The sequence below is a fragment of the Saimiri boliviensis genome, chromosome 15 (assembly GCF_048565385.1).
Source record: "Saimiri boliviensis isolate mSaiBol1 chromosome 15, mSaiBol1.pri, whole genome shotgun sequence".
NCBI classification, from domain to species: domain Eukaryota; kingdom Metazoa; phylum Chordata; class Mammalia; order Primates; family Cebidae; genus Saimiri; species Saimiri boliviensis.
This window is the reverse complement of record NC_133463.1, coordinates 65,758,784-65,778,214: the sequence shown is the minus strand read 5'-3', so window position 1 is coordinate 65,778,214 and position 19,431 is coordinate 65,758,784. Positions and strand designations below refer to the sequence as shown.

The window sequence follows — 19,431 nt, the reverse complement described above, 5'->3', positions numbered from 1 at the left end:
TTGTATTTTTAAACAGGAATAGAATGTATGATTAGGCTTCGAAGAACACATTTTGTGGGAGACATACCAGAATGGTAGAAGAAGAGGAGGAAGAGGAAGAGGAAGAAGAAGGAAGAAGGAAGAAGAAGAAGGAGCAGGAGGAGGAGAGGGAGAGAGAAAGAGTGTTTAGAAGTGAAGTTTATAGGAGGGAAAATTCTCTGAATGAAATTATAAAATGGTACTCTATGAAAGACAACTGATATGACATAGAAGATTGAACTACATGGAGAGAGATAACAGACATTGACTTTTGTGCTCCCTATATTTCATATTTCTTTGAACCAGGTAAGTGCTTGTATCAGTAAGGATTAGAGTCAGCTACATATAACAGGAAAAAAAATAACAACAGGACTTTATTTCTCATTTATATAAAATAAGTCTGGAGATAGCCAATTGAGACAACTCTACAAAGTTGTTACGTACTCAGATTTGTCTATATCACTGCATTATTATCCTTAGTTTAACCTTTGTCCTTATTGCCCAAAATGGCTGCTGGAGCTCCAGCCATTTCATCTATATTCCAAGCAGCAAAATAAAGAATGAGAAGAGAGAAAGCCTGCTCCATTTCATAGCTGTCTTCTAGTAATGCCCACATAAAATTTAAGTAAAACATATTCTCTTGGCCACACCTAAATGCAAGAGATACTGGAAAATGTAATCATTTAGCTGGGTGCCATATGCCAAACTAAAAACAAAAAGGTAAAAGAGGCAAAGATGTTGGGAAACAATTCTCAGCTTTTGCCATAGAACTCAGTATAGAATAAAGATCAGTTAAGGAAAGAGAATAAGTGCATTTCAGGAGAAAAAAAATAGTAAATATGTAGAGGAAAATAAGTATGTGATTAGAGCTGGGCATTGTGGCTCACACCTACAGTCCCAACACTTTGGAAGGCAGAGGTAAGAAGGTTGCTTGAGCCTAGGAGTTTGAGACCAGCCTAGGCAACAGGGAGAGTTTGTCTCTACCGAAAATTAGCCAGGCATGGTGGTGCACACCTGTAGTCCCAGCTACTTGGGAGGCTAAGGCAAGAGGATCACTTGAGACAGGAGGTCAAGGCTAGAGTAATCCGTGATTGCTACTGCAAGGCTCTTTAACCATTATTTACTGAGATCTCATAACATGCCAAACACTGTGCTAGATCCTTTATACACATCACCGCATGTTACAAACAACACAACACTGAAGGGGTAGATACAATTAACCTGATTTTACAAATAAGAAAATTCAGACTTAGAGAGGTTGGGCAACTTGCTGAAGGTTACCCAGCTACTAGACAGAAGAGCCGTGATGTAAACCCAGGTCTACTTGTTTCCAAAGTCTATTTTTTTTTAAATCCTCTTCACCTACTAGGGTTGGAGAACAATATAAAATAATAAAGAAAATAAATATATATTTAAAGTAATTTAAAAATAAACCAGAGAAAAAGCTTCAGTGTGGTTCACATAGTTGCAGCCTTGGAATTACCTGAAGCTGTTAAAAAAGCAGACTCCCCAGCCCCACCTCAAACTACAAAATTTGAATATGATTTAACCAAGATCTCAAGGTAAGTAGTGAGCCCATTATAATTGGAGAAATGTCACTCTCTACCACCCTACCATAAATATATCAGATCTCACTGAAAACAAAACCCCAACTTTAGTCTTAGGGACTCAGTTGAGTTTCTATAATAACACTGATTCCTCATGTGTCATTAGCAAATAGAAGAATGATTTCCAAAGGGCATGGAAGTTACCTTGACTCAGGTGTCATTTTTTCTCCCAGCACATTAATATTTTGATCCCATCAAGTTAATGTAAAACACATTAGCGGCTGGGTGCTGTGGCTCACACCTGTAATTCTAGCACTTTGGGAGGCCAAGGCGAATGGATCAGGAGTTCAGGAGTTTGAGACCAGCCTGGCCAACATAGTGAAACCCCGTCTCTACTAAAAATACAAAACATTATCCCAGCATGGTGGCAGCCACCTGTAATCCCAGCACTCAGGAGGCTGAGGCAGGAAAATCGCTTGAACCTGGGAGATGAAGGTTGCAGTGAGCTGAGATCATGCCATTGCACTCCAGCCTGGGCTATCCAGTGATACTCTGTCTCAAAAACAGAACAAAACAACACCACCAACAAAACATCAACACAGCTGAGCCCCTAGCCACGGAGATGCTCAGTACTAAGTACTGTACATAGTGCCCATTCACCATACAGTACTAAGTACTGTACACAGTGCCCATTCACTTCAAGTTAGCTCTTGGCTCACTTTAGCTCCATGATTAAAGTGCTTACTGCAGCAAGCACTTAATCTCTGCATTTGACGTTTTTCTCATAACTGAGCAACTTTTACTTTTTCTTACACGCCTTCCACCAAGCACTTTCACCCTCGTTGTAGTAAAAGCACCATATTTACTATAATATTTCCTTGATTGGTGGCAATTTAACATGTCTTTTGAGGTTGGCTATGATTCTTTTTTTCTTTTTTTTTTTGAGGCAGAGTTTCGCTCTTGTTACCCAGGCTGGAGTGCAATGGCACCATCTCGGCTCACCGCAACCTCCGCCACCTGGGTTCAGACAATTCTCCTGCCTCAGCCTCCTGAATAGCTGGGATTACAGGCACGCGCCACCATGCCCAGCTAATTTTTTGTATTTTTTTTAGTAGAGACGGGGTTTCACCATGTTGACCAGGATGGTCTCGATCTCTTGACCTCGTGATCCACCCGCCTCGGCCTCCCAAAGTGCTGGGATTACAGGCTTGAGCCACCGCGCCCGGCCTGCTATGATTCTTAATAGGATTGTTGGCACTTTTGTTAGTTGCATTGGTTTTAAGAAATCTATCTCAACCCTATTTTCTCTGTGTTTGCCCAATAACTTTTCCAAGCAATTTTGCAGAATGAAAGAAACAATGTTTATTGTATTAAAACAAAAATGTCTGCATAATAGAATGGTGAGAAGATTTCAGAGTACACACTAACCTTCTGCTTTTAGAAAGCACCCATTTTCTTTTCTTTTTTCTTTTCTTTTTTTTTTTTTTTCTCCTGTTTTTGGAGATGGAGTTGCTGTGTTGCCCAAGCTGAACTTGAACTCCTGGGCTCAAGCCATCTTCCCATGTAGCTGGGATGCTGGGACTACAGATGTACACTACCGTGTCCAGCTAGCACCCATTATTCTCAAATATGCGGCACAATTATGGACAGGTCATGGGCTTGACAACAGGAAATGCATCAAAATACTCACTGAGAAAAATTTCCAGCTAGAGTTAAAAATGCTCCCAGTATTGAAATGTTAGCATAATGACATTTTCTGAGAAAAGCCCAAGTGATTAACATAGACCTTGATCCAGCTTCTGCCTGTGAGGCTTCCCCTGGTCTCCACATCAGCCCTTGATAAACTCACATTTCCATCTGGCCCAGGGACTACCCCGCTCTTATCCCTGGACTCACCCCTGGCCCCTGGAGATTTTTTATTGCTGATGTATAACTGCTTGAGCAGACCCTTAGCCTAGCCATAATAAGGATGCTTGCAGCTGCTCTATGAAGCTCTACCTCATACCCCAAACCTGAACTCAAACCTTAAAACTCAAACCTCAGTGTCTGCTTGAAGCTAAGAATATGACTGAATGAAATCTATGGTTTCTAAGGCTTACAAAAATCTCTCTCTCTCTTTCTCTGCTTCTCTCTCTCTCACACCACACACACACACACACACACACATCACTAATTAATATCTAGCGAATTAAGAATTGTTTCAAATAATGACATTTTGTCTAGTGCCAACGGTATTTTGTCTACCCTTAATGTTGGATAGACAGCAGTAAGGACACACAAGATACCGTTGGCGCTAAAAGGAAAGCCAGAATCTACAAATTTTTTAGTCACTTTCAGTCCATTTTTCTTTGCTTACCCTGAAACCTTAAAGAGACTATTCACTCTTTCTGAACTTTTCTTTGATCACCTTTAGAAACCTCATGCAACTAATTATTTTATATTTGATTTTTATTTAAATAAAATTTTTTAAAAATCTGGTGCAATGTATTTAATACCCATCATCCCTAACATTATCTGTTTTCTTGTCATATTCTTCTCTTCATGTAACTCCTCCTAATTGCTATAATTATTTTATTGTTGTAGAGAATCCTGTTTTAAAAGTTACCACTTCAGAAGAACAAGTCTACAAAAGTCTAAAATCTTAGACAAATCTGCTACTGTTTTATCATCTTTTTCTATAACAATACTTTTTTTTCTCTCTCCCTCTCTCTTTTTCTATAACAGTTTTGGTCTCACAAAAAAACTCTCAGTTGTGTGTGTGTGGGGGGGGGTGTTATCATAAAATAACATGATACAGACAGAACACAGAACACAGCTGTTTTTTACAAATATACTCAAGACAGTGGCAACAACCAGTCTCACAGACAATGATTTACCCAAATCATACCAGTCATCAACTGAGTAATCAGAAAAGGAAAGCAGACCATTTGCAACTGAAGAAAGACAAAATCTGTAATTGAAATCTGTCCTCTCATGGTTTTAGTCAAATAAATTCACAGTTACTAAATTGACAAATACACATTCATCAGATAAGTATTTCCAGGGAGAAGAGATACTGTGGCTAACTCCTGCAATAAGAAATTTAATTTGACATTTTAATACAGGGAGATGGATGAGTGTGTTGATAAGAGGAGACTCCAAGCCAGAATAAAACATACACCCTGTTCAAAAGGATCAAATCCAGCAGTTTCAGGGATTAGGATTGTATGTGAAGAAACTATATTAAAATCTACAAATGGGAATGTGGGCTCAGAGTTGGGCACTCTGAGTAAGAATAAACAGTTCAAGAGAAAAGAAATGTAGTACCTTGGGAGGTACCTTAGGGTAGGAGAACAGCATGCAAGAGAGAGGAAGACGGGGAGAGAGAGAATAATTTTCAAATATAGTCATAGAACTGGATATGGTCAAAATGGGGAGTAGAGTATCCTGGTACTTACTGCTGTTCTTATAAACAAACAAATATCTGATAAACATTTGCCATACCTTGCTGGATATTTTATTATTCAGAAAGTAGATAAAACTAGAGTAATAACTGCCATTTATTAATTACTCAGTTCCAAGCACTATACTAAGCAATTTGTATATGTGGTCCCACTGAATTATTTCAACCATCAAATATTATTGTCATTTTATAAATAAAGAAATTAAAGCCCAGAGATGTTAATTGCACATGTTAAAACAGCTAGGAGGTAGAAGAGAAAAATTGGAATCCAAAGCCGATGTTCATAACCATCCCTCAAAAGTAGAAAAATAAAAGTCTTAAGGAAAAGGTAAGCCTGTTGATTTAAATGTTAGAATCAGACTTGCTGCTAGAAATTAGGAAAAGAGAATTGTTTTTATTCAAATACAGAGGAAAAATACATGGTTGCATGAATAAAAACTCTAAAAGCTAATGTAATGTAAGAGAGACAGACAGTGGCAATGCATATTCACCTGGCCATAGAAGCGGAGACAAATTTAAACTGAAATTTAATATTAACAACAAAGTCATCATCATGCAATGTGGTCATGTGATTCTTAACATGACAGGAAACATTTCCCACAAGATTAGTTTTGAGGTCATTTAGCAGCTGATACACTTAAATTATTTTGAAGTGAGGAATTAAATTGTTCACTGACAGAAATCTAATTTCTGTTGCCAAGAGTTTAGCATGTATATTTATATAATATATACATTTTTTTTTGAGATGATGCAACAACTGCCACTGTTGAGTTTGCTTAAAGTCACACCAGCAGGAAGGATTTAACTTCTTTGAGTATTTAATACATATTGGCTGAGGGAAACCATGTTTAAAATGGTTAAAAGTGCTTGTACCCCTTCACTCCCCAGCTTGGGAACAACTATCCTTAAGCCAACTTTTTTTTTTTTTTTGAGACAGAGTCTCTGTCACCAGGTGCCAGGCTGGAGTGCAGTGGCACGATCCTGGCTCACTGCAACCTCCGCCTTTCTGGTTGAAGCAATTCTCCTGCCTCAGCCTCCCGAGTAGCTAGCTGGGACTACAGGTGCGTGCCAACACAATCAGCTAATTTTTGTGTTTTTTTTTAGTAGAGACGTGATTTCACCATGTTGGCCAGGATGATCTCGATCTCTTGACCTCATGATCCGCCTGCCTCTGCCTCCCAAAGTGCTGGGATTAATGGCGTAAGCCACCATGCACCGCCCTTAATGCCAACTGCGCACCGCCCTTAATGATTAAAGTCTCCATTAAAAATGAACCAAAAGAACATAAAATATTTGGCTAACTAAAACAGGAATTGACTTGATGAAGCTTTGATCTCTGGCCAGTATGGCCACTTAGCTAATGGACTCCAACTAGTGAGATGAACCTTGCCCCAAGCCAAAAACAGTTGACCCACAGTGAGAGGAGCACAAGACTGTCCACTTTCTTATCCACCTGCTATCACAGCATAAGGGTAAAGTGAGTTGCTTTGTGTGTGATTAAAACCCTGGAATGGTCTAGAACAGGCATCCCCAAACTAGGGCCTGCGGGCCGCATGCGGCACCCTGAGGCCATTTATCCGGCCCCCCGCCGCACTTCAGGAAGGGGCACCTCTTTCATTGGTGGTCAGTGAGAGGAGCACAGTATGTGGCCGCCCTCCAACGGTCTGAGGGACAGTGAACTGGCTCCCTGTGTAAAAAGTTTGGGGACGCCTGGTCTAGAAGTAGTGCTTGCTGACAATAAGGAGCCTATGGACTTAACTGTCTGTTTTTCTTGTGTATTTTACTTAAAAATGAAAACATTCAGAAACTAGACACAAAATTTCCTTTTAAAAAACATTTTAATTTTGGATTCATAATAGTTGTACATAATTAAAGGGTACATCTGACATTTCAATACACTCATACAATGTGTAAAATCATGGCAATTAGGGCATCCATCACCTCAGGTATTTACCATCTCTTTGTGTTAGAAACATTCCAATTCCACTCTTTTAGTTATTTTGAAATATACAATAAGTGCCGGGCGCGGTGGCTCAAGCCTGTAATCCCAGCACTTTGGGAGGCCGAGGCGGGTGGATCACGAGGTCGAGAGATCCAGACCATCCTGGTCAACATGGTGAAACCCCGTCTCTACTAAAAATACAAAAAATTAGCTGGGCATGGTGGCGCGTGCCTGTAATCCGAGCTACTCAGGAAGCTGAGGCAGGAGAATTGCCTGAACCCAGGAGGCGGAGGTTGCGGTGAGCCGAGATCGCGCCATTGCACTCCAGCCTGGGTAACAAGAGCGAAACTCCGTCTCAAAAAAAAAAAAAAAAAAGAAATATACAATAAGTTATTAACTATAGTTGCCCTATTGTGCTACCAAACACTAGATTTTATTCCTTCTATCTAATTGCATTTTTGGACCCAATAACCATGCCCTCTTCATCTGCCCCCTTCCCACCACCCTTCCCAGACTCTGGTAACTATCATTCTACCTTCTATCTCCATGAGTTCTTCTTCTTTTTTTTTTTTTTTTAAGCTCCCACATATTAGTGTGAAAATTCACACTAGTGTCTTTCTGTGCCTGGCTTATTTCACTTAATGTTTTCCAGTTCTACCCATGTTGCAGCAAATGAATGGATTTTTTTCTTTTTTAAGGCTGAAAAATGTTACCTTTTGTATAGATACCAGATTTTCTTTACCCATCTATCCACTGATGAACACTTAGATTTATTCCATATTTTGGCAATTGTGAATATTGCTGCAATAAACATGAGAGGGCAGATATCACTTTGATGTACTGATTTCCTTTTTTATTTTATTTATTTATTTATTTGGTATTTACTCAGCAATAGGATTGCTGGCTCATATGGTGGCTCTGTGTTTAGTTGTTTGAGGACTCTCCATACTGTTCTTCACAGTGCTGTACTAATATACATTCCTACCAACAGTGTACAAGTGTTTCTCTTTCTCCACATCTTTATCAGCATTCCATATTGCTGGTCTTTTGGATAAAAGCCATTTCAACTGGGATGAGATTATATCTCATTGTGGTTCTGATTTGCATTTCTCTGATGATTAGTGATGCTTTGCATTTCTCTGATGATTAGTGATGCTAAACATTTTTTCATATTCCTGTCGGCCATTTGTGTGTCTTTTTTTTTTTTTTTTTTTTTTTTATAAATATCCATTCAGGTCTTTTGCCCATTTTTAAATTGGATTATTTGAGTATTTTCCTATTATGTTATTTGAGCTCCTTATACATTCTAGCTATTAATACTGTGACAGATGAGTAGTTTGCATGTATTTTCTCCCACTTGATGGGTTGTCTCTTCACTTAGTTGTTTGCTTTGCAGAAGCTTCTTAGCTTGGCATGATCCCATTTGTCCTTTTTTGCTTTGCTTGTCTACGTTTTTAAGGTCTTACTAAGAAATATTTGGTTCTGGAGATTTCCCTAATGTTTTCTTCTAGTAGTCGCAATAGTTTCAAACCTTAGATTCCAGTCTTCAAGTCATTTTGTTTCAATTTTTTTTAATATGGCAAAAGATAGGGATCTAGTTTCATTCTTCTGCATGTAGTTATCTAGTTTCTCCAAAACAATTTGTTGAAGAGACCCTCCCTTACTCAACATATGTTCTTGGCAGCTTTGTCAGAAATTAATTAACTGTATATGTATAGATTTATAGTCAACTGTATATGTATGGATTTATTTCTAGGTCTTCTATTCTATACCATTAGTCTATGTGTCTGTTTTTATGCCAGCATCATGCTGTTTTGTTTACTATCACTTTGTAGTATAATTTGAAGTCAGGTAATGTGATGCCTCCAGCTTTATTCTTTTGCTCAGGATTGCTTTGGCTACTCTGTGTCTTTTGTGGTTCCACATAAATTTTAGGATTTTTATCTTTATCTTTCTGTGAAGAATGTCATTGGTATTTTGATAGGGATTACATTGAATCTGTAGACTGCACTGGGTAGTATAGAAATTTTAACAGTATTGATTCTTCCAGTCCATTAACATGAAATATCTTTCCATTTTTTGTGTGTCCTCTTCAATTTCTTTCATCACTGGAAAAATCTCTACAATAAAAGCAAAAGTGAATTTCTTCGTGGTACAAATAAGTCTTTTAAGATAAGAAACTTTAAGATTCCCTCCCAAGCTATACTGAAAATTTCCCAAGGGCAGGAATTATCTCTGTTATATTCATCACTACATCCACAGCCTAGCTGGCACAAAATGTAGCAAACAGAAGACCCTCTGTAATACGGGTTGACTGAGTAAGTGAACTTCTATATTTTACGGAGTTAGTTTGAGGTTTTTAATGTTACCTTCATCGCTATAGAGCCATAAAATGAATTTTTTGTGTGGAGCCACACAAAACTGCACCACGACGGTGTTTTTCTTTAAAACGAGCACAGGAATAAAGCTAAACGCAAATATTCGCCTCACTGGACAGCATTGCGCGTGCGCTGTCCTGCGCTATTGACCAACACCACAACTCTTTCTAAGACCCTCTCTCAGGAGAATCACCTTTGCGCTTGCTCAGTTGTAGACTCCACAACCAGAGGGCGGGTTCCAAAAAAAGGAAATGCTCATTGCGCATGCGCCGCTCCTTCTGCGACTTAGGCCGGCTGCGCAGGCGCACAGGTACCATTTTGACCGTAAACATCCTGCCGATTTGAACCGAGGATTTGGGCGGCAGGAAGAGCCGCGGCGTAACGGCAGCCATCTTGTTTGTTTGAGTGAATCGGAAAGGAGGCGCCGGCTGTGGCGGCGGCGGGAGCTGCTCCGAAGCTACACCTCGGAGGGTTCCCCCCCTTTCCCCGCCCCCTCCCCCGACCCTTTTCCCCTCCCCGGGCCACCAAGCCCGCCCAACTCCCAGCGGAGAGCAAGGTAAGAGGCTCGCCGACCCATTCTTTCCTTTCAGCTCCCTCCCCCCCACCCGTTCCCCGCCGCGCTGCCGTCGAGGAGCCGGACTCCGAGGGACGGGAGGGCGAGGGAGAAGGCAGCACTCGCCGCGGCCCCGCGTGCCGCCGCCCTCCCCGCGCCCGGGCGGCGGCGCCACCCGCCCAGCCCCCTTCGCCCCGGGCCCGCCCTCGGCCGGGACCCGTGCAGCCTGGGCCCGCATCATCGCTTGTTTGGTAACAAATGGTTCTCATCCATTCTGAGATCTACAAAGGCTGTTACTCTGCGGTCCCGTCTCACGTCCCCCGGGAGGCCGGGGAAACCCTGGGCTACGGAGGAATGGGGAGGAGGTTTGAACGAGCCCGCTCTGGGGACCGGGCCGCCTACTCCGTCGGTAAAAATGGCTGTCTGGGAAGACGCGGGAGGAGGCGGTGGCGGGCCCGGCGTCCGCGGCGCCAGCCCCGGGAGCAGCAGCCTTCCGCCGAGCTCGGGTGCGGGGCTCGAGAAAGCGCGGACCTGGCGGGAGTGGGGGCGGCGGCGGATGCCCCTTGGCCAGTGACTGCTGCTGCCCTCCCCTTTTAAAAAGATAGTTTTTACATTGGGAATACTGAACCTTGCACAGACACGTAGAAAAAGCAACGGAGGGAAGTTGCTTCTTATTCCGAGGGTATTTGCATAATTATCGGTTTTCCCCTCAACTTTTCCAGTCATTTTTAAAAGTGATTAAGGATATCGGGTGTTGTAGAGACGCTGTGGGGGAGGTGTGTGTTTCTGATAAATGCCTAATGCCTTTTTCGTCGCTGAAAAAGGCTTTTTGCGAATGATCCGCTCTGGTAGTGTAGGGTGACACTGTCGAGTTGTGCTGCCAGACTTAGTGGCCTTCTTCAAATTTGCAAGAGGGAAATGCTGGGAGGTTTACTTGGTCACTGATTTGTTAATGTCTTCAGCGTGTAAAAAAAGCGTTTGTGTGAGGGTTTCTGGGAAAGACTTGTGTTTGTCGGCTTCTTTTTGCAAGGGAAAGTTTGTCTTTGCTCTCATACTGGTTAGAAAAGTAATTGGTTTTCAGGCAATAATTTCTGTTTTCTTAAAATGGGTGTGAATGCCAGTGGGCTGTGCTAGTCTGGAATTTTGGAGACGGGCAGGAGAAGGTTTCTGAAATCGTAAAGTCATTAAATACCTTTGTTAATGCCAGAGGCAACTGATTATTTTGGCAAGGCATTGATTATGACATACGCCGTATCTCCAAAAAGTTAACAGTTTGCATAGTTGAGGTGACAGAAGTGCATAACTAATAGACCTAGTGCATTTTATACACAAGTGAGAATTATAAAAGAGAATTTCTTTTCTGGTACATTACTATTTTGTGGAACATATAAATTCTAAGAAACTATCTTTTGCAGTTTGGTACAGAATGGAAATTTTCTAATTCTTGGAATAAAGATTGTGTTTTTAGTTTAAATGTCATGCTAGAGTTGTTAGGCATGGTTATATTGGCTAGTTAATGTTTTGCAGCAAGATTGTCCTGAAAGTTAACTCTTTGCATCAACAGTGACACTATGTTAGGTGTGCTCTTGTATTTAGTTTTCGTAATCTTTTTTGGTGAATATTATACCCACTTTATTATCGTTGAGAAATAACCGTTATGAAACAACTAAATAAAAGAGTGAGTTGAATTTGAACCTACGACTGCCTGATTGTAAAACCCTTGGTTAAAGGATGTTAGAACCGAAACAGAGGAGATTTCTAGTGTGCAGGGTTAGAAATACGTTCTGAGATCCGCTCACCACTCCCCCAAAGAGGTAGCTCCATTCTGATCTGAGTTAGATATTGATGTTTTTAAAGATTAGAGAAATCACCAGATTTCAACCTTTTATGTTTTTATAGTAGGGAAACTGAACTGCATAGAGGTTACGCAGCTTAACCTGCTAGTTAATTACAAAGCAGGATTATGTATTTACTTCTGAGATAGTAATTTTTATTTTGAATAGGTGATACACATATATGCCCCAAGTTTATGTATATATATCGAACATTACGGAGAAGTAGGCCTTGCATGCCCTGCATACCTACTTTCCAGAGTTAACCAGTTTCACCACTTTCATGTGTACGCCACAGCTATTTTAAGCTTATCCAAGAGCTTGTAAATATATGGAGAGAAGAGCATTCTTTTTTAAAACTCCAACTTTTCTGCACTTAACCTGGAGATTTTCCATATTGGCACAAATGTTGTATTCCTGTTTAAAGCTGCAGTGTACAACTGTTCCTTGTTATTAAAGGGAGATCGGTTCCGGGACCGAAATCATGAATGCTCAAGTCCCTTATATGAAATAGTGTAGTATTTGCATATAACCTACTCACATCCCATATACTTTAAATAATCTCTAGATTACTTATACTACTACAATGTAAATGCTATATTAATAGTTTATATAGTTGTTACAGTTTTTTATTTGTATTTTTTTGATTGTGTTATTTTTTGTCTCCCTTGCCCCACCCTGCACAATTTTTGATCCTGGGTTGATTTAGTCCATGGATGCAGAAGCCATGGATAAGGAGGACCGACTATTCTGTTGTTTGGGTATGTTAATTTTTCATACCGCTTATTGATGGCCAAGTAGATTACTTTGAATGTTTTGCTGGTCTGCTCTGGCAAGCTAGCATGGTGGTGTAGTTAGAAGTGTGGATTCTGATGTTGAAGTTCCACTTCCATTAAATACTAGTAACATTTACTTATCTTCATCTGTTTTCTCACCTGAAAAATGGACCAGTATTTACATCTGTAGGACAGTCATGAAGAGGTTGGATACATACAACACATAGTGGTTTAGTAAGTTTTATTTGGGTTTTTTGGTGTTTGGTTTTTTGGTTTTGTCTTTACTAATATGCATCTCCAAGTGTATCTTTTGTATTGGTTACTGAAAGTGAAATTTCTGGCCAGAAAGTGTAAGTGAAATTTTCTTAAGATGTTGCCATATTGTCCTTCAGAGAGATCACACCAATTTACACAACCACTGTCCTGCCATGCTTTCTAATGAATGAAGTATTGGTACTGACTGATACTGTTCTAGAAGCATGAGCTTTAGTTTGACTGAGTCTTTGAAGCAATCTTAAATTGCTGTTTTTTGCATTCTTGAATATGTTCTAAAGTAGCAATCTTTTTCCTTTTTTCACATCAGACTTTAATTTTTCAGGATCAATTGAAAAAAATTGCTGCTTTAGAAAAAAATGATTCTCAAATCACAAAAAGCTAAGTTGTACTCTCGTATCAAATGCAGATTTTCTGCACAGGTCTTTCATTTAGCAGAATATAGAATCTTCAAATCTAAGGAGATTGGATAAAGTTTAGTATTAAGGAAAAATATTGGCTTAAAAGGCAATTATAATTACACTTTCTCCTCATTCAGATATACACCAGGAGTTGATCTGCTACTGCTACTTTGGCTTCTTTTAGTTATTAGAGTAATTTCTTCTTGCTAATTGTTTCCCACATTAGTTTTAGCATCACTCTGCTTTCCTTAGCCTCATCTGATGCGAAACAGGCATCTATTTAGGAATCTCTGCCTATGCATAGCTGGGATATTTTAGGCATGGTGCTCTGACCAGCAGCTGAAGTGCTGGCCATCAGCTACCGACACCTGTTGAAAAATGCCAGTAGATTTAATTTTTTAAATGTCTAAAATTTTTTACATATGTCAATTATGAGATCATTTGGTGGATCATACTTATTTTTATTCATTAAGCACATATTTAGTAATTTTCATGCAGCAGGCAGTATTCTAGAAGGTTAATATTAAGGAGTTTTTTGTTTATTTAGGATACAGTTGCTTGCTTCCATAGTGAAACTTGGGGCTTGTCCTGTACAGCAGTGACTGTATTTCTCAGAACACACCGCCATGTTGGATTGCTATACAGTTCTGTAGATTTTATTTACAACACAGTTGAGGCAGCTTAAGTTTTCTGATGACATTTTAAGGCTTGAAGTAGGCACCGATTTGAAACATAGGAGGCTCTCTTCCAGTATGGGAAGCATGTTTTAATCTATAAAATACGAAATGCCAAATAAAAGACCTTTGAGGTGTTATTATTTAATGCTTGTACCTTTAGAATGTTTTGAGTTCTTCTTAGTATAGAATATAGTATTTCTTCATTCTTTTCTTTTTTAATAAACACAGTCTTGCTCTATCGGCCAGAGTGGTCTGGAACTCCTGGCCTCAAGAAATCCTTCTGCCTTGATCTCCCAAAGTGCTGGAATGACAGACGTGAGCTACCATGCCTAGCCGGTTTCTTCTGTCCTTAACTCCAAATTTAGGAAAAAGAGTTCACATTAGACAATTGGCGAAGCCTTTTTTTTTCTTTTGAGAAAATTCTTTTTTAGTATGAATTAGTAATCCTTTGGGAAGATTAGAAACAGGAGAATGAGAATTTCAAGACTCTTTACTGTTAAGTGATGGAAATGTAGATAAGGCAAACCTGACTGCAGTAGTCTTGCACCACAGCCCCCTACCCTCCCAAAAATTTTTGACATGCAAGAAATCTGTTGCCTGTGATATGCTTAACTAAAATATGTTTTCTCTATATCATTGGAAAGAATGGGAACTTTTTAACAAAGTACAGTAAGCAAAATTCTCATTTTAAGATTTACAGACGTGGTGAAAACATGAAAACTATCTGTATCTTTTAGAAAAAAAGCTAATTCCAAAGAGATTTTAGTTCCACCTGCAGTGTAAGAGATCCAACTTCTCTGTGTCTTTGCCAGCATTTGATGTTGCCACTATTTTTAATTTAGCTTACAATAAGCGTGTGGTGATGACATTTTTGCTTTAATTTGTATTTCTCAAATGCCTAGTGATAAATGAATATCTCATGTTCTTGTCTTCTATGAAATTGATCTTCTTTTGCTCACTTTTTTTTTCTTTTTAGAGAGAGTCTCTGTCAGCCAGGCTGGAATGTAGTGGCACAGTCTTTGTCTCACTTCAACCTACTCACCCTGGGTTCAAGTGATTCTCCTGCCTCAGCCACCCAAGTAGTTGGGATTACGGGCACATGCCACTACACCCAGCTAATTTTTGTGTTTTTTAGTAGAAATGGGGTTTCGCCTAATTGCCCTGACTGGTCTTGAACTCCTGGCCTCAAGTGGTCTTCCTGCCTCGGCCTGCCAAAGTGCTAGGATTATAGGCAGGAGCCAGCACGCCTGGCTTCTTTTGCTCACTTTCTAATTTGATTTTTTTTTTTCTTTTTACCCCTGAGTTTTGAGAATTCTTTACATATTCTATATCTGAGTTCTAGTCAGATGTGTGGTTTGCAAATATTTTTTCCCCAGTCTATAACTTATCTTTGCATTTCTTTCTTAGAGCAAAAGTTTAATTTGATAAAGGCGAGTTTATTGAGCAAGAACTTTTCCTTTATGGGTTGTGTTTTTGGTTTTGTGTCAAAATTTTTACCAAGGTTTAGGTACCAAAGGCCCCCCACACCCCTGCCATTTAAAAAGTTTTGTCTATTTTGAATTTTTATATAATATGTGAGGTTTAGGTGGAGGGTTTTTTTCTTGCCTTTTTTGTTTTAGGGGGATGTGTGTGTGTGCTTGTGCGTGTGTGTGTTTTCTGGCCTTCAGATGGTATTTAATCACTAGCACCGTTTGTTGAGAAAGCTATCATTTCTCCATTAGATAGCTTTTGCATCTTTGTTTAAAAAAAAAAAAAAAATCAGTTGAACTTAGTTGTATGAGCTATTTCTGGGTTCTCAGTTCTGTTCCATTGACTGTGTTTCTCTCCACCAATACCAGTGTAGAGTATTGTAGCTATACGGTAAGTCTTGAACTTAAGTAGACTAATTCTTCTCACTTTTTCAAAATAGTTTCAGCTTCTCTAGTTTCTTTGCTTTTCAATATAAATTTGATGATAATCTTGTCTGTAAATGGAAAAAAAAAAACTTTATTTTGATAATTGTATTAAAGTTTCTTTAAAAACTAAACATACACTTATGATACTTTTCAGCAATCCCACTTCTGGATAGTTGTCCCAGAGAAATGAAAACTTAACGTTCACCAAAAGTCTGTACGCTGTAACAGCTTATTCGTAATAGCCAAAAACTGGAAATAACTAAATGTCCTTCACTAGGTGAATGTGCAAGCATATTACGATATATGCATTTCATGGAATGCTACCCAACGGGAGATGGGAATACTGTGATCCAATAGCAACTTGGATCACAGAAGCATTGTGCTAGATCCAAAAAGCCATTTCAAGAAGTCACATACTATATGATTCATTTATATAACTTTCTCAAAACAACACAACTAAGTCCAGTGTGGTGACTCACACCTGTAGTTGCAACTATTTAAGAGGCTAAGGCAGGAGGATTGCTTGAGCCTAGGAGTTCGAGGCTGCAGTGAGCTGTGATCACATTACTGCACTCCAGCCTGGGAGACAGAATGAGACCCCATCTCTTAAAAGAAAGAAGAGTGACAAAATTAGAAATGTAGAACAGATGGTGATTGTCAAGACTTAGGAATGGCAGGGAGAGAGGGATGAACATGATGAGTTTTGTAGTGATGGAATAGTTGTGTATCTTTTTGCGTGGTGATTATACAGATCTGCACATGTGATAAAATGGTATAAAAGTTTATAGACACATTGTATCAATGTCAGTGCCCTGGTTTTGATACTACATTCTAGTTATTTAAGATGTCACCTTTGGGAGAAACTAGGTAAAAAAAAATGGGACCTACTATTTTCATGACTACCTGTGACTATTTCAAATTAAAATTTTAAAGTACTTTTTATGTATTGTGCATGTACTTGATTTTATTTCTGTGAAAGCAAGTCAAATGTTTTCTAGTTGTGGACATTACAGAAAAAAAGCAGAAATTCATTTGCCGAAGTACATTACTTTTAACTCTGTCAAAGAGGGAAACGAAATGATGTAAAGGAAATACCCTGCAGTTAATATACTCTTCTGAACTGGGATTTTCAAGCTACCTTTCTTTTGTTAATACATTAGCATGCAAAAGGAAAGTAAAATGATGGTAACATTTGTGATTCCAAGACTATTTTCAGTCATAAGATAAATGTTCTGCTATACGTTGTCGTTGATTTAATGTTTAAATTATAAGTAGACAAATGCTTCGTAAGTTCCTCAGTTAAGAAAACTACATATATAATCCTTCACTTTTTTTGAGCCTCTGTTTTTCTAAACTTCCCACCTGTAAAATGGGGTGGCCCACCTACTTAGTTTTTCTTGGCGGAATATGAAATGCTTAGTACAGTGCTTTTCATGTAGCAGTTTTACAGATCATTTATTCCAGAATCACAATTTTTAATGGAATTCTAAAAATGGAAATTTCCACATAGATTGGTATCTGTGCCTAAGTATCTTTCTTCTTAGATGTTGTTTTCTTGCCACAAAAAATACATTCTCTAGCTTTTCGCCGGTAAACAAACTATTTCCACTGTCAATCAAGATAGAAATGAAACCAGGTATGAAAGCAATTTGACTCTTGTCCCTTTTACTTTCACCTCTTAGAATTTTGGGGTCTATTTCCCTCCCCCCAAAAAATCAGAGCAATAGACTGTTTTTTAAAATACGTATTAAACATTTACTCTAGTCTTTTAAAGTTTTTATATTAACAAGAGAACAAAAATTCTAGATGTCTTATTTCTTGATAAAGTATTTCAGTTGTCAGATGATATTTACATTAACTTTTTTTCCCCTCTTAGGTTTTCTTCTATTTTCATAACCAACCAGAACAATGTTCTACGCACATTTTGTTCTCAGTAAAAGAGGGCCGCTGGCCAAAATTTGGCTAGCGGCCCATTGGGATAAGAAGCTAACCAAAGCCCATGTGTTCGAGTGTAATTTAGAGAGCAGCGTGGAGAGTATCATCTCACCAAAGGTATGTTTAATGTTGACATTTTTATTTACTTTGTTGATTCTTTATTGATATGTGAAACAGAACTTCTAAAGCAGTTTTTTTTTAGGTAGGTACATTGGAGGCAAGGGAAATCCGTAGAAATTTTTCTTTATTATGTGAAGTCTTTATCACCTCTAGACATACTTTGACATGGTCACAGTATGATTCTTTTTTCTTTTTAAAAAAATCTCTAAGTGCACTGACATTTTGATTTGCCTGTTTTTAATGGCAAAAAAGCATGAACCAGGGCAGTGAGTGCCCAAATACTGTTTACTGATTGTTCCTTAGAGAAGCTTTTATTAATGTCCTCTGAAACTGTTCTGAGGCAGTGGTTTACACACTTGGATTACGAAACAGTATGACTTAAAGTAATACTCTATAGGTTTTTTGCTTTGCCAAGAAAGAACCTTTAAAACACAGAGGTGGACTTACCATATACTGTCATCATTAGCATTTCATTGACGAGTGCACATGTTGACTTTCTTTTCATGAAGAAAGAGTCCTTAAATATAATTTATATATATATATCTGGGTTTCAAAGACTCTTTCCTGCACCTTATTTTACATATACATACACAAGTGCACACGCACCAACCACATACATGCCCCAACTGTCCTGTAGTCAAAATGTGCCAGATCATAGCCATGTGAAGCAGCAGTGGGAACTATTCCTACAGTTTTGAGTTTGGACAGTGTTGACGTAATATATTAAGAGTAGTTTTATTCCTGGAAGTATGAAGGGATCTCAAAAGAATAAAGCTGGGGATGAAGCAGAAACTTTTCCAAAAAGTTATGTGGAAAAGTATTTTTTTTTAGGTGGGAGAAATCAAAGTTTGTGCTTGGAATTGTAAATTACAAAGTTCCATTTGTATATGGAGTTTTGGCTGGTTTTAGAGTTGTAGCTGGTGGAATTTATTGCTATTAAAAACATTTTGTGTTCTTTCTGAGACAGTACTAATTTGAAAATTTTAATAAGGTGAAAATTTTACAGAAAAACCGTAGGCAATGTATTACATAGATCTTTAGTGATATTTTGATAGACCTACTAGACTTTTGTGTAAATGCATAATGCACATAATTTTTTTATATGTGTACACAAAAATTGCATTTATATTTTGTAACACAACTGCATTCGGGAGCAGCTCTAATAGCTCTAACCATCTAATGGTTGTAATTTACAGCATAATCTCATACAAAGAACTTAAATACAAAATTTGACTGAAGTGAGTTTATTTGAGACAGGATCTCACTCTGTTACCCAGGCTGGAGTGCAAGCATGATCTTGGCCCCCTGCAACCTCCGCCTCCTAGGCTCAAGCAGTCCTCCCACCTCAGCTTGCCGAGTAGCTGGGACTACAGATGAGCACCACCACATCTGGCTAATTCTTGTAATTTTTGTAGAGACAAGGTTTTATGCAGCCTGCTTTTGAACTCCTGAGCTCAGGCAATTTGTCTGCCTCAGACTCCCAAAGTGCTGGGATTACAGGCATGAGCCACTGCACCTAGCCCTTAGTTACCTAAATATTCATACATTTACTAAAGGAATGCTAATACATATAATAATTCTGGGGGGGCTGCTCTAGACATTCTTGGGAATATTGTAATACACTGTGTGTGTGTGCACACGC

At 38.9% G+C, this 19,431-nt stretch overlaps 1 protein-coding gene across 3 annotated transcripts in view; it reads left to right on the top strand.

Moving 5' to 3' along the window:
* Window positions 1-9,698: 9,698 nt before the first annotated feature.
* The window catches only part of RAD21 (RAD21 cohesin complex component), a 31,694-nt gene continuing 21,961 nt past the window's right edge, over window positions 9,699-19,431 (top strand). Inside the window, exons 1-2 of one of the 3 annotated variants that reach the window (XM_039464543.2) lie at window positions 9,699-9,883; window positions 17,611-17,786. In XM_039464543.2, coding sequence (XP_039320477.1) covers window positions 17,643-17,786 — 144 coding nt within the window. In that variant the 5' untranslated portion in view covers window positions 9,699-9,883; window positions 17,611-17,642. Of the gene's footprint in view, window positions 9,884-10,123; window positions 10,290-12,421; window positions 12,474-17,610; window positions 17,787-19,431 lie in introns of those variants that run through there. The other 2 variants (XM_010343685.3, XM_039464544.2) reach the window with 2 other exon arrangements.